The 11,689-nt window shown below is 52.3% G+C and overlaps 1 protein-coding gene across 1 annotated transcript; it reads right to left on the bottom strand.

Annotated features, from left to right (window-relative positions):
- Positions 1 to 10,276: 10,276 nt before the first annotated feature.
- LOC306764589 (alpha-(1,3)-fucosyltransferase 7) lies at positions 10,277 to 11,311 on the bottom strand (the record flags this gene model as incomplete). Its single annotated transcript, XM_079251763.1, has 1 exon — positions 10,277 to 11,311. One exon carries the CDS (start codon positions 11,309 to 11,311, stop codon positions 10,277 to 10,279), a length of 1,035 nt encoding a protein of 344 aa, XP_079107889.1.
- Positions 11,312 to 11,689: the final 378 nt, after the last annotated feature.

The following is an 11,689-nucleotide window of genomic DNA, read 5'->3' as shown; positions in this document are numbered from 1 at the left end:
CTCTGTGGAACCAGATCCCAGTCTGTCCTCAGGACCAGAACGTCCAGGTACCAGACCCTCTCTGTGGAACCAGATCCCAGTCTGTCCTCAGGACCACAACGTCCAGGTACCAGACCCTCTCTGTGGAACCAGATCCCAGTCTGTCCTCAGGACCACAACGTCCAGGTACCAGACCCTCTCTGTGGAACCAGATCCCAGTCTGTCCTCAGGACCACAACGTCCAGGTACCAGACCCTCTCTGTGGAACCAGATCCCAGTCTGTCCTCAGGACCAGAACGTCCAGGTACCAGACCCTCTCTGTGGAACCAGATCCCAGTCTGTCCTCAGGACCACAACGTCCAGGTACCAGACCCTCTCTGTGGAACCAGATCCCAGTCTGTCCTCAGGACCACAACGTCCAGGTACCAGACCCTCTCTGTGGAACCAGTTCCCAGTCTGTCCTCAGGACCACAACGTCCAGGTACCAGACCCTCTCTGTGGAACCAGTTCCCAGTCTGTCCTCAGGACCAGAACGTCCAGGTACCAGACCCTCTCTGTGGAACCAGTTCCCAGTCTGTCCTCAGGACCACAACGTCCAGGTACCAGACCCTCTCTGTGGAACCAGATCCCAGTCTGTCCTCAGGACCAGAACGTCCAGGTACCAGACCCTCTCTGTGGAACCAGATCCCAGTCTGTCCTCAGGACCAGAACGTCCAGGTACCAGACCCTCTCTGTGGAACCAGTTCCCAGTCTGTCCTCAGGACCACAACGTCCAGGTACCAGACCCTCTCTGTGGAACCAGTTCCCAGTCTGTCCTCAGGACCAGAACGTCCAGGTACCAGACCCTCTCTGTGGAACCAGATCCCAGTCTGTCCTCAGGACCACAACGTCCAGGTACCAGACCCTCTCTGTGGAACCAGATCCCAGTCTGTCCTCAGGACCACAACGTCCAGGTACCAGACCCTCTCTGTGGAACCAGATCCCAGTCTGTCCTCAGGACCAGAACGTCCAGGTACCAGACCCTCTCTGTGGAACCAGATCCCAGTCTGTCCTCAGGACCAGAACGTCCAGGTACCAGACCCTCTCTGTGGAACCAGATCCCAGTCTGTCCTCAGGACCACAACGTCCAGGTACCAGACCCTCTCTGTGGAACCAGATCCCAGTCTGTCCTCAGGACCAGAACGTCCAGGTACCAGACCCTCTCTGTGGAACCAGATCCCAGTCTGTCCTCAGGACCAGAACGTCCAGGTACCAGACCCTCTCTGTGGAACCAGTTCCCAGTCTGTCCTCAGGACCACAACGTCCAGGTACCAGACCCTCTCTGTGGAACCAGTTCCCAGTCTGTCCTCAGGACCACAACGTCCAGGTACCAGACCCTCTCTGTGGAACCAGATCCCAGTCTGTCCTCAGGACCACAACGTCCAGGTACCAGACCCTCTCTGTGGAACCAGATCCCAGTCTGTCCTCAGGACCACAACGTCCAGGTACCAGACCCTCTCTGTGGAACCAGATCCCAGTCTGTCCTCAGGACCAGAACGTCCAGGTACCAGACCCTCTCTGTGGAACCAGATCCCAGTCTGTCCTCAGGACCAGAACGTCCAGGTACCAGACCCTCTCTGTGGAACCAGTTCCCAGTCTGTCCTCAGGACCACAACGTCCAGGTACCAGACCCTCTCTGTGGAACCAGATCCCAGTCTGTCCTCAGGACCAGAACGTCCAGGTACCAGACCCTCTCTGTGGAACCAGTTCCCAGTCTGTCCTCAGGACCACAACGTCCAGGTACCAGACCCTCTCTGTGGAACCAGATCCCAGTCTGTCCTCAGGACCAGAACGTCCAGGTACCAGACCCTCTCTGTGGAACCAGTTCCCAGTCTGTCCTCAGGACCACAACGTCCAGGTACCAGACCCTCTCTGTGGAACCAGTTCCCAGTCTTTCCTCAGGACCAGAACGTCCAGGTACCAGACCCTCTCTGTGGAACCAGATCCCAGTCTGTCCTCAGGACCAGAACGTCCAGGTACCAGACCCTCTCTGTGGAACCAGATCCCAGTCTGTCCTCAGGACCACAACGTCCAGGTACCAGACCCTCTCTGTGGAACCAGATCCCAGTCTGTCCTCAGGACCAGAACGTCCAGGTACCAGACCCTCTCTGTGGAACCAGATCCCAGTCTGTCCTCAGGACCAGAACGTCCAGGTACCAGACCCTCTCTGTGGAACCAGATCCCAGTCTGTCCTCAGGACCAGAACGTCCAGGTACCAGACCCTCTCTGTGGAACCAGATCCCAGTCTGTCCTCAGGACCAGAACGTCCAGGTACCAGACCCTCTCTGTGGAACCAGATCCCAGTCTGTCCTCAGGACCACAACGTCCAGGTACCAGACCCTCTCTGTGGAACCAGATCCCAGTCTGTCCTCAGGACCAGAACGTCCAGGTACCAGACCCTCTCTGTGGAACCAGATCCCAGTCTGTCCTCAGGACCAGAACGTCCAGGTACCAGACCCTCTCTGTGGAACCAGATCCCAGTCTGTCCTCAGGACCAGAACGTCCAGGTACCAGACCCTCTCTGTGGAACCAGATCCCAGTCTGTCCTCAGGACCACAACGTCCAGGTACCAGACCCTCTCTGTGGAACCAGATCCCAGTCTGTCCTCAGGACCAGAACGTCCAGGTACCAGACCCTCTCTGTGGAACCAGATCCCAGTCTGTCCTCAGGACCAGAACGTCCAGGTACCAGACCCTCTCTGTGGAACCAGATCCCAGTCTGTCCTCAGGACCACAACGTCCAGGTACCAGACCCTCTCTGTGGAACCAGATCCCAGTCTGTCCTCAGGACCACAACGTCCAGGTACCAGACCTGATACCTGGAGGACTGACTGTGATTGGAAGGAATTTAGCCGATGTGAACACGGTACGACTGTTGGTTTCTTCCTCGTCGGATCAACAACACAGAAAATGGAGGTTATTTATCAGTGGGAAGCTCATAAAAATAGTTCATTGTGGGATGTTGGGAAGGAAAGATGAGGGTGTGTGGGAGCGAATGTTGTGGATGGAATGTAGGAGAGTAGAGGTGGGGGGGGTAGAGTGGAAGTGGGGTGAGGGAGTGTGCAATAGGGTGAATAAAGGGGGTGTGTATGTAAGTGGGATGTAGAGGGGGAGGGACGGGGTTGGAGGTGTGGTAGGAGGTAGGGTATGAATGAAGACGGAAAGGTGAGTTGGGGTGTGTGTGTGTGTAGGGAGGAGGGGATGATTTGAGGTGTGGTGAGGGTGTGTGTGCTGATAAATAAGGAAGTGTGTGAACTGGGGATGAGAAAGGGGGTGTATGTCGAGGTGTGTAGAGAGGGAGCTCGTGAGGGGAGTTGTGTTATGTGGTGTATGTGTGCATCGGGGAGTATGTGAGCGGGGGAAGGGAATGGGGGTGTGTGAGATGGAGCATGTGTAATGGATGGGGCGGGTAGGGTGTGTGTCAGGAGGTAGTATGTGAGTCAGTTGGTATGTGTGTGTGTGTGTCTGTGTATGCCTCTGTGTGTGTGTGTTGGGGGGGGTCTTGTGCCCCAGAGGCATGGCTGGTGAACTAAGATGCGACCTGGCCTCCGCTTGGCGGCTGTCTGGGGATCCTGGCTCTCCATTGGTGTGGACTAGACCCTCTGCCTGCAGGGGGTTGGGGCCTTCGGGCTCTTTCTGCCCTGGATGGCCGGTGCGCGGCGGGGCCGGTTCCTGCCGGTCTGACCGCGGAGGACTCCGGCTGGAGCTCCCCTCCGCTGCCTCCCGGGTGGGTCCATAGCTGGCTCCGGGGTGGGGTGGTTGGATCCTGATCCTGGGGGTGGCTGCCGGTCACCTGGGTCTCGGGGTCCTCCTGGCCGGCTTCTTGCCTTTGTGTGGGCGGGGTCACATTGGGCGAGCGGGGTCACACATAGTTTATGGTGCTCCTGACACTTGATAGTCTAGTCCTCTGCAGGGGGAATAAGAATCTAAGATTGGCCTCTTTGTGTCTATGTGTGTGAATATGTAGGTACATGCGTCTATATAGGCAAATGCGTATGGGTGTATATGCGTATGTTTATGCAGATGTCTGTTTTTTCCATGAGTTTTTTCTCTCTCTTTTTCTCTCTCTCTGCGAGGTGTTTTCCTTCTCTTTCCATTTATCTTTCTGTTGCACCTATCCTCGCTGGTCTGGTCCAGCAGTAGAAACTCAAAAATTTACACAAAATAAATAAATAAAATAAAAATCCAGAAAATCAAGGGGATCATCACACCAGTAATGCTCCCCTTGGCAAAGTAAAACAGCATCCAGACCATCATTCTGCTGCTTAAATGCTGGACAAGACAAAAAAAAAAAAAGTTAAAAAGATCCAACATGAATGTCTGGTAAAAGAGAAGCGTCTTCATGCAAACGTTGACCTCTGTGTCAAAATGTTTAGTCAAGCTGTATGAGGGGCAAAAGTCGATTTTCAACGTCTTCAGATAGAGATTCTAATAGTAAACTTTTATCAGAGAAATAAACTGCAGAAATGCAACTGGGAACATAGATGCAACGTTTACAAGACACGCTAAAGCAGCTGCTCTTCTACCACGTCTCTGGCTTGTTGGAGAAGTTGATGGTGAAGAAGGCCCTCTGCTGGGACAACAGGGAAACGTCAAGCCGTAAATGATCAGCCGTCTTGTCAACTTTACCAAAGACTTATCAGAACTTTAAAAGAGTTTATTTATTTTTATAAACACCATCAACACTACAGCAGCACATAAAACATCATGCAGTAAGAGTACACTTATGGAGACTGTAATGAGCCAGTCGGATTAAACAGAACGAGACTCGTGTTCTTGTTCTGGATGTGGACATGGAGGCAGCTGGGATGAGCCTCAGCAGGACCACAGAGACCAGTAAACCCAGCTTCAGCAGGCTGACAGACCAGGCAACTAGTAGAATATAGAAGTAAAGATTCATGGACTTTATAGATTATTCAACTATTTTTACTGTGGGATGATTTCTGTTCCAGAGTTGTGTCACAACATATCAGAACATCGTTCCCTGGGTGAGCTGGACCCCAAGACCCCACAAGTTTTGATGTGTCAAACCAATGTTGTGATTTCTATTGAGGTTTGTGTTTGCAGTGTGATGATTCAGTGTTAACTTTAAAATATAACTCGTACCGCATACATAAATATTTCATTAATAATATCCAGGTGGCTTTTAATATGTTTTTCTGATCTGTTCAATCAGCGAGCTGTCTGAAGTTTTGGCTTTATTTGAATAATGGCTTACTGTGGGTCGAAAACTTCATGTTGCAGTCAAGTATTTTCAGGTCTTCACTGAAGGATGTACAACCACTTGCTCACAATAAACACCAAGTCTGGCTCAAACTTAAAGAAAAATGATTCAGTCTTCTTTAATTGTTACTTTTTTCATATTTGGGGAAGAAAAGGTTGTACTTGGTGGATCTACGTTTTAAAAAAGAAAGAAAAAGATAAAAAGGGTTGTTTTAATCATTTCAATCATTAAATCCTACCTGCAACTAAACAGCATGAATGTGACTCAACCTGGTGATCATTCACATCAGAAATCAACATGAAGAAGATCATGAAGCTGAAACACAGAAGCTACAAGCTCCAGTCTGCGAAGCTAATCCCGACAGAGGAAACCGGGCCAAATCTCAAGCCTCCTTTTCCATTCCCTTTACAACAGCCAGGAAAAAGTACCTCATTATGCCTTTAGTAGGAGAAAGGGTGGTCACTGGGGTGGTACTTTAAAAGTACTGCTAATGTACCCTCAACAGAATGTACTTATTTGTACCTTTGCAGTTTGTAGCACGAAGACCAGCATGTTGCTTCTGGTGACATCCAGACCCCTGATTTGAAAGGACAAAATGTCTGCCATCACAGCCCAAAAGGAAGAAAACATTTCTCCTTTACACACAGTCATAGGCCAATAGACAGATAAGAGGCAATGTGTTGTGTCCACCTCTCCCTGAGCCGTCACCTTATTGTGGTGGAGGGGTTTGTGCGTCCCGAAGATCCTAGCAGCTATGTTGTCGGGGGCTTTATGCCCCTGGTAGGGTCACCCATGGCAAACAGGTGTCTAGGGGAGGGACCAGACCAAGCACGGCTCATAGACCCCTACAATGACGACCAACCTGGGCATGAATGTTCCCTTGCCCGGACGCGGGTTACCGGGACCCCCCTCTGGAGCCAGGCCTGGAGGTGGGGTACGAGAGCGAGCGTCTGGTGGCCGGGCCTTCGCCCATGGGGCCCGGTCGGGCTCAGCCCGAAAGGGTTACATGGGCCCCACCTCCTGTGGGCTCACCATCTGTGGGAGGAGCCGTAGGGGTCGGGTGCAGTGTGAGGTGGGCCGCAGCAACAGGCGGGGACCCTGGTGGTCCGATCCCCGGCTGCAGAAGCTGGCTCTAGGGACGTGGAACGTCACCTCTCTGGTGGGGAAGGAGCCTGAGCTTGTGCGCGAGGTTGAGCGGTTCCGGCTAGATATAGTTGGACTCACCTCGACGCATGGCTTGGGCTCTGGAACCAGTACCCTCGAGAGGGGCTGGACCTTCTTCCACTCTGGAGTTGCTCATGGTGAGAGGCGCCGAGCAGGTGTGGGCATTCTCATCAGCCCCCAGCTTGGTGCCTGCACGTTGGGGTTTACCCCGGTGGATGAAAGGGTAGTTTCCCTCCGCCTCCGGGTGGGGGGACGGGTCCTGACTGTTGTCTGTGCTTATGCACCGAACAGCAGTTCAGAGTACCCACCCTTTCTGGGGTCCTTGGAGGGAGTGCTGGAGGGTGCTCCTTCTGGGGACTCCATTGTTCTGCTGGGGGACTTCAATGCTCACGTGGGCAATGACAGTGAGACCTGGAGGGGAGTGATTGGGAGGCATGGTCCCCCCCCTCTGAATCCAAATGGTGTTTTGTTATTGGACTTCTGTGCTCGTCATGGATTGTCCATAACGAACACCATGTTCCAACATAAGAGTGTCCATATGAACACCTGGCATCAGGATTCCCTGGGCCGCAGTTCCATGATCGATTTTGTAGTCGTATCGTCGGACCTGCGGCCACATGCCTTGGACACTCGGGTGAAGAGGGGAGTGGAGCTGTCAACTGATCACCACCTGGTGGTGAGTTGGCTCAGGTGGTGGGGGAGGAAGCCGGTCAGATCTGGCAGGCCCAAACGTGTTGTGAGGGTCTGCTGGGAACATCTGGCTGAGTCCCCCGTCAGAGTGAGCTTCAACTCCCACCTTCAGCAGAGCTTCAACCATGTCCCGAGTGAGGCAGGGGACATTGAGTCCGAATGGGCTGTGTTCCGTGCCTCTATTGCTGAGGCGGCCAGCCGGAGCTGTGGCTGTAAGGTCCTTGGTGCCTGTCGTGGCGGTAATCCAAGGACTCGTTGGTGGACACCAGCAGTGAGGGATGCCGTCAAGCTGAAGAAGGAGTCCTATCGGACTTTCTTGGCCTGTGGGACTCTGGAGGCAGCTGATGGGTACCGACGGGCTAAGCGGCATGCGGTTTCGGCTGTCGCCAAGACAAAAACTCGGGCATGGGAGGAGTTCGGCGAGGCCATGGAGAAAGACTTCCGGACGGCTTCGAGGAGATTCTGGTCCACCATCCGGCGGCTCAGGAGGGGGAAGCAGTGCTCCATCAATACTGTGTACAGTGGAGGTGGGGAGCTGCTGACCTCAACTCGGGATGTTGTGGGTCGGTGGAAGGAATACTTCGAAGACCTCCTCAATTCTACCAACACGTCTTCCGATGAGGAGGCAGAGCTGGTGGACTCAGGGGTGGACTCTCCTATTTCTGGGGCTGAAATCACTGAGGTGGTCAAAACGCTCCTTGGCGGCAAGGCCCCGGGGGTGGATGAGATCCGCCCGGAGTTCCTTAAGGCTCTGGATGCTGTGGGGCTGTCCTGGCTGACACGCCTCTGCAGCATCACGTGGACATCGGGGGCAGTACCGCTGGATTGGCAGACTGGGGTGGTGGTCCCCCTTTTTAAGAAGGGGGACCGGAGGGTGTGTTCCAATTGCAGGGGAATCACACTCCTCAGCGTCCTGAAGAGGAGGGTCCGCCGGATAGTCGAATCCCGGATTGAGGAGGAGCAGTGTGGTTTTCGTCCTGGTCACGGAACAGTGGACCAGCTCTATACCCTCTCTGGGGTCCTGGAGGGGGCATGGGAGTTTGCCCAACCAGTCTACATGTGCTTTGTGGACCTGGAGAAGGCGTTCGACCGTGTCCCCCGGGGGCTCCTGTGGGGGGTACTCCGGGAGTATGGGGTACCGGACCCCCTTGTGCGAGCTGTCCGGTCCCTGTACGACAGGTGTCAGAGCTTGGTCCGCATTGCCGGTAGTAAGTCGGATTCGTTTCCTGTGAGGGTTGGACTCCGCCAAGGCTTCCCTTTATCACCGATTCTGTTCATAACTTATATGGACAGAATTTCTAGGTGCAGCCGAGGTGTTGAGGGGATCCGGCTTGGTGGCCTCAGGATTGGGTCCCTGCTTTTTGCAGATGACGTGGTCCTGTTGACTTCATCTGGTCGTGATCTCCAGCTCTCACTTGAGCGATTCACGGCAGAGTGTGAAGCGGCTGGGATGAGAATCAGCACCTCAAAATCTGAGACCATGGTCCTCAGCCGGAATAGGGTGGATTGCCCTCTCCGGGTCGGGAGTCAGGTCCTGCCTCAAGTCTTGTTCTCGGGGTCTTGTTCACGAGTGAGGGAAGGATGGAGCGCGAGATCGACAGACGGATCGGTGCGGCGTCTGCAGTAATGCGGGCTCTGCGCCGGTCTGTCGTGGTGAAGAAGGAGCTGAGCCAGAAGGTGAAGCTCTCGATTTACCAGTCGATCTACGTTCCTACCCTCACCTATGGTCATGAGCTGTGGGTCGTGACCGAAAGAACGAGATCTCGTATACAGGCGGCTGAAATGAGTTTCCTCCGCAGGGTGGCCGGGCTCTCCCTTAGAGATAGGGTGAGGAGCTCAGTCATCCGGGAGGGGCTCAGAGTAGAGCCGCTGCTCCTCCGCATCGAGAGGAACCAGTTGAGGTGGCTTGGGCATCTGGTCAGGATGCCTCCTGGACCTCCCTGGTGAGGTGTTCCAGGCACGTCCCTCTGGGAGGAGACCCCGGGGAAGACCCAGGACACGCTGGAGGGATTATATCTCTCGGCTGGCCTGGGAACGCCTCGGGATCCCCCCCCGCAGAGTTGGCAAATGTGGCTGGAGAGAGGGAAGTCTGGGCTTCCCTGCTTAGGCTGCTGCCCCCGCGACCCGACCCCGGATAAGCGGCAGAAGATGGATGGATGGATGGGTGTTGTGTCCAAGGAAACCTGGGAGGGTCTGGGGGAAGCTGCGCTCACACCACCAGACCTCTGACGGACAGCTCTTCTGCCTAAGCCATGAGCCGGCATAAAAATTAGCTTTTTGTAAAAAGTGTGTTAGATCATACTGAAAAACAAAAAACGTTGGGATTAACCAACTGAAATGTACATACAAAGCTTTTCATTCCTCCAGACTATAGTCTATTATTTATTACATTATTTCCTATTGAAGTCATCTGTGACTAAAGCTGGTTGTCTCCAGGCGTCGTACCCTCACCTTTAGTAATAACAGTACAAATATGTACCATTTTATTACTTGAGAAAATAAATGTAGCTTTAAGGTTCTCAAATGGGTACAAATAATGACACCAAGTCCAGACTGTACCCTGAGGGACAGAAATGCCGTCCTACTGTACAGAGTATCAGAGTGCAGGCATGAGAACCATGCATGGTCCAACATGGCTGGTGTGGCTCTGCTGCTTCATTTAGGTGGCAGCTCTCACCATAAGCCATCATTTAAGGCCTGATGTGGGCCAGATGTGACACAAGAGCAACACCCTTTTTTTAAGTGATATATCCTAACAGGTAAGTTTTTAAGGATTTGTCCCAGCTGACCTGAAAAAAAGATTCAGGTTTTTACTGTAGAATTAATTTACCATCTCTCATTTACTTTGCTAAAGGCTAAAAACACTAACCGTGTTGTTTTTACATTTAACTATCAAACAGTTGTTTTTAGTGTTTAATTTGTTTATTAATTTTCAGTATAGAGAAAGCAAAGATACAAAACAATGAAAAGAAAAGCCCACCCTACAAACAACAAACATCCCAGTATGTGCTGTCACGTAAAGGTATAATAGAAAGAAAAAGAAACACCACCATGCAAAGGTCAATAAACATACATCACAACCAGATCACCAAAAAGAAAAGAAATAAGACTATTCCTTAACTTGTGTTGATGGTTGATTAAAGAAGTCTAACCACGCCTGAAAGCAGGAAGAGATAAAGTATTAGTTGCGAACCCAGCCCTCCAGGTCCTGGTAAACCTTTCTGGTTGGCAAACTGGGGTATTTAACACAGATCTGGCACAACCGCTCTCTCCAGTCTGTGTAGGTTTTGATTCTGTGAGTGCGATGCCACCGGAAGTATTCCTCGTAGACTCGTCTGTCTGAGGCCACATGCTTCAGGTAAGCAGCAAGATCCGCCATTCTCCTAAAATCAGATACATGAATGAAGGAATGAGGGGGGGTCAAGGTCTCATAGGTGTCCCTGCTTGGACCAAGAACCACGGGGATGACCCCTGCTTGGAAGGCATTCCTCCACAGCTTCTCACTGATGTAGTCTTTGGCCTCTGAGTTCTCAAAAGAAAGGTAAAAATGACAGTTTGAGATGGTGGAAAGGAGCTTTTTGTCTGGCAGAGGTTTGTTGTTCCACCTTCCAAACACCTGAATGGGGATATACTTCCTCAGACTCTGGTAAACACCAGAACGAGTCTGTGTGGGCAAGTATTTGCTGACCACCCAGCTGACCAGGCAGGAGCGATTAGAAGGAGTCTGGTAGATCTGGTCTCCAGCGCCAAGTATCGTCTTTCCATACGGGATGGGGATATCAGCATCACGCCGGTAGCTCATCGTCCAGTTGAAGAGGCCATTGAGCTGTTGGAGGTCTCCGTTGTTGATGGGAGGTTCCAGGGACATCCACACCCACCGCTGCAAGACTGGGCGATGGAGGTGGAGAGGGAGGACCCCACCTCTACTCAACTCCTGGTGATGGAACACCACCACATCAGCTGTGGAGAAGGTGGAGATGTTATCTGTGAGGAAACAATGGCTGATGTTGTACATCTGCAGACATTTGTCCCCGTCCAGGCTGTAGGAGCGCCCAAAAGGCCAGCGCCACAGCAGGATGCTGATGTTCCTCTGGGGAGCAGGAGGCATCTTGGGATGCTCAAAGAGCGTCTGATCAAACCAGTTGTGGTAGAACAGAAGAGAGAAGGAACTGAGGAGGAGGAGGAAGATGAGTGTTCTAGCGGCTGGCGTGATCATTGGTGCTTGTAATCAGGGCCAGGAAGGTAACAATCACTGGTATGGAACACCTACAGGCAGGAAGGAAGGGTGGGTAGATCAGAAAAATGATCAGAGTTTCACATGCTGCCATTGTGCAGAAGCTTCTGAGGGCAAATTCTGAACAACATATGAATTTAACAGATCATAAAAAGCACATCAGAGATCCAGCCACAAGTCTTAACACAGAAAAACGTACTAGTTTTTAGGGGCGGCTTTTGTCACGGGGAAATAAAGGTGATATTTATGTTTCAGAATGAACATGTGCTATCTGGGACTTCCTCTAATGCATTGATCTGAAGGGTAGTGGTTCCCTGAACCTTCCTATTGTGGATGTTTCCAACACAGCTAGGTTTTTCC

Source organism: Telmatherina bonti (assembly GCF_933228915.1).
Source record: "Telmatherina bonti genome assembly, chromosome: 13".
Lineage (NCBI taxonomy): Eukaryota > Metazoa > Chordata > Actinopteri > Atheriniformes > Telmatherinidae > Telmatherina > Telmatherina bonti.
Note: the sequence above shows the minus strand (reverse complement) of the source record. Positions and strands in the feature narration are given on the sequence as shown.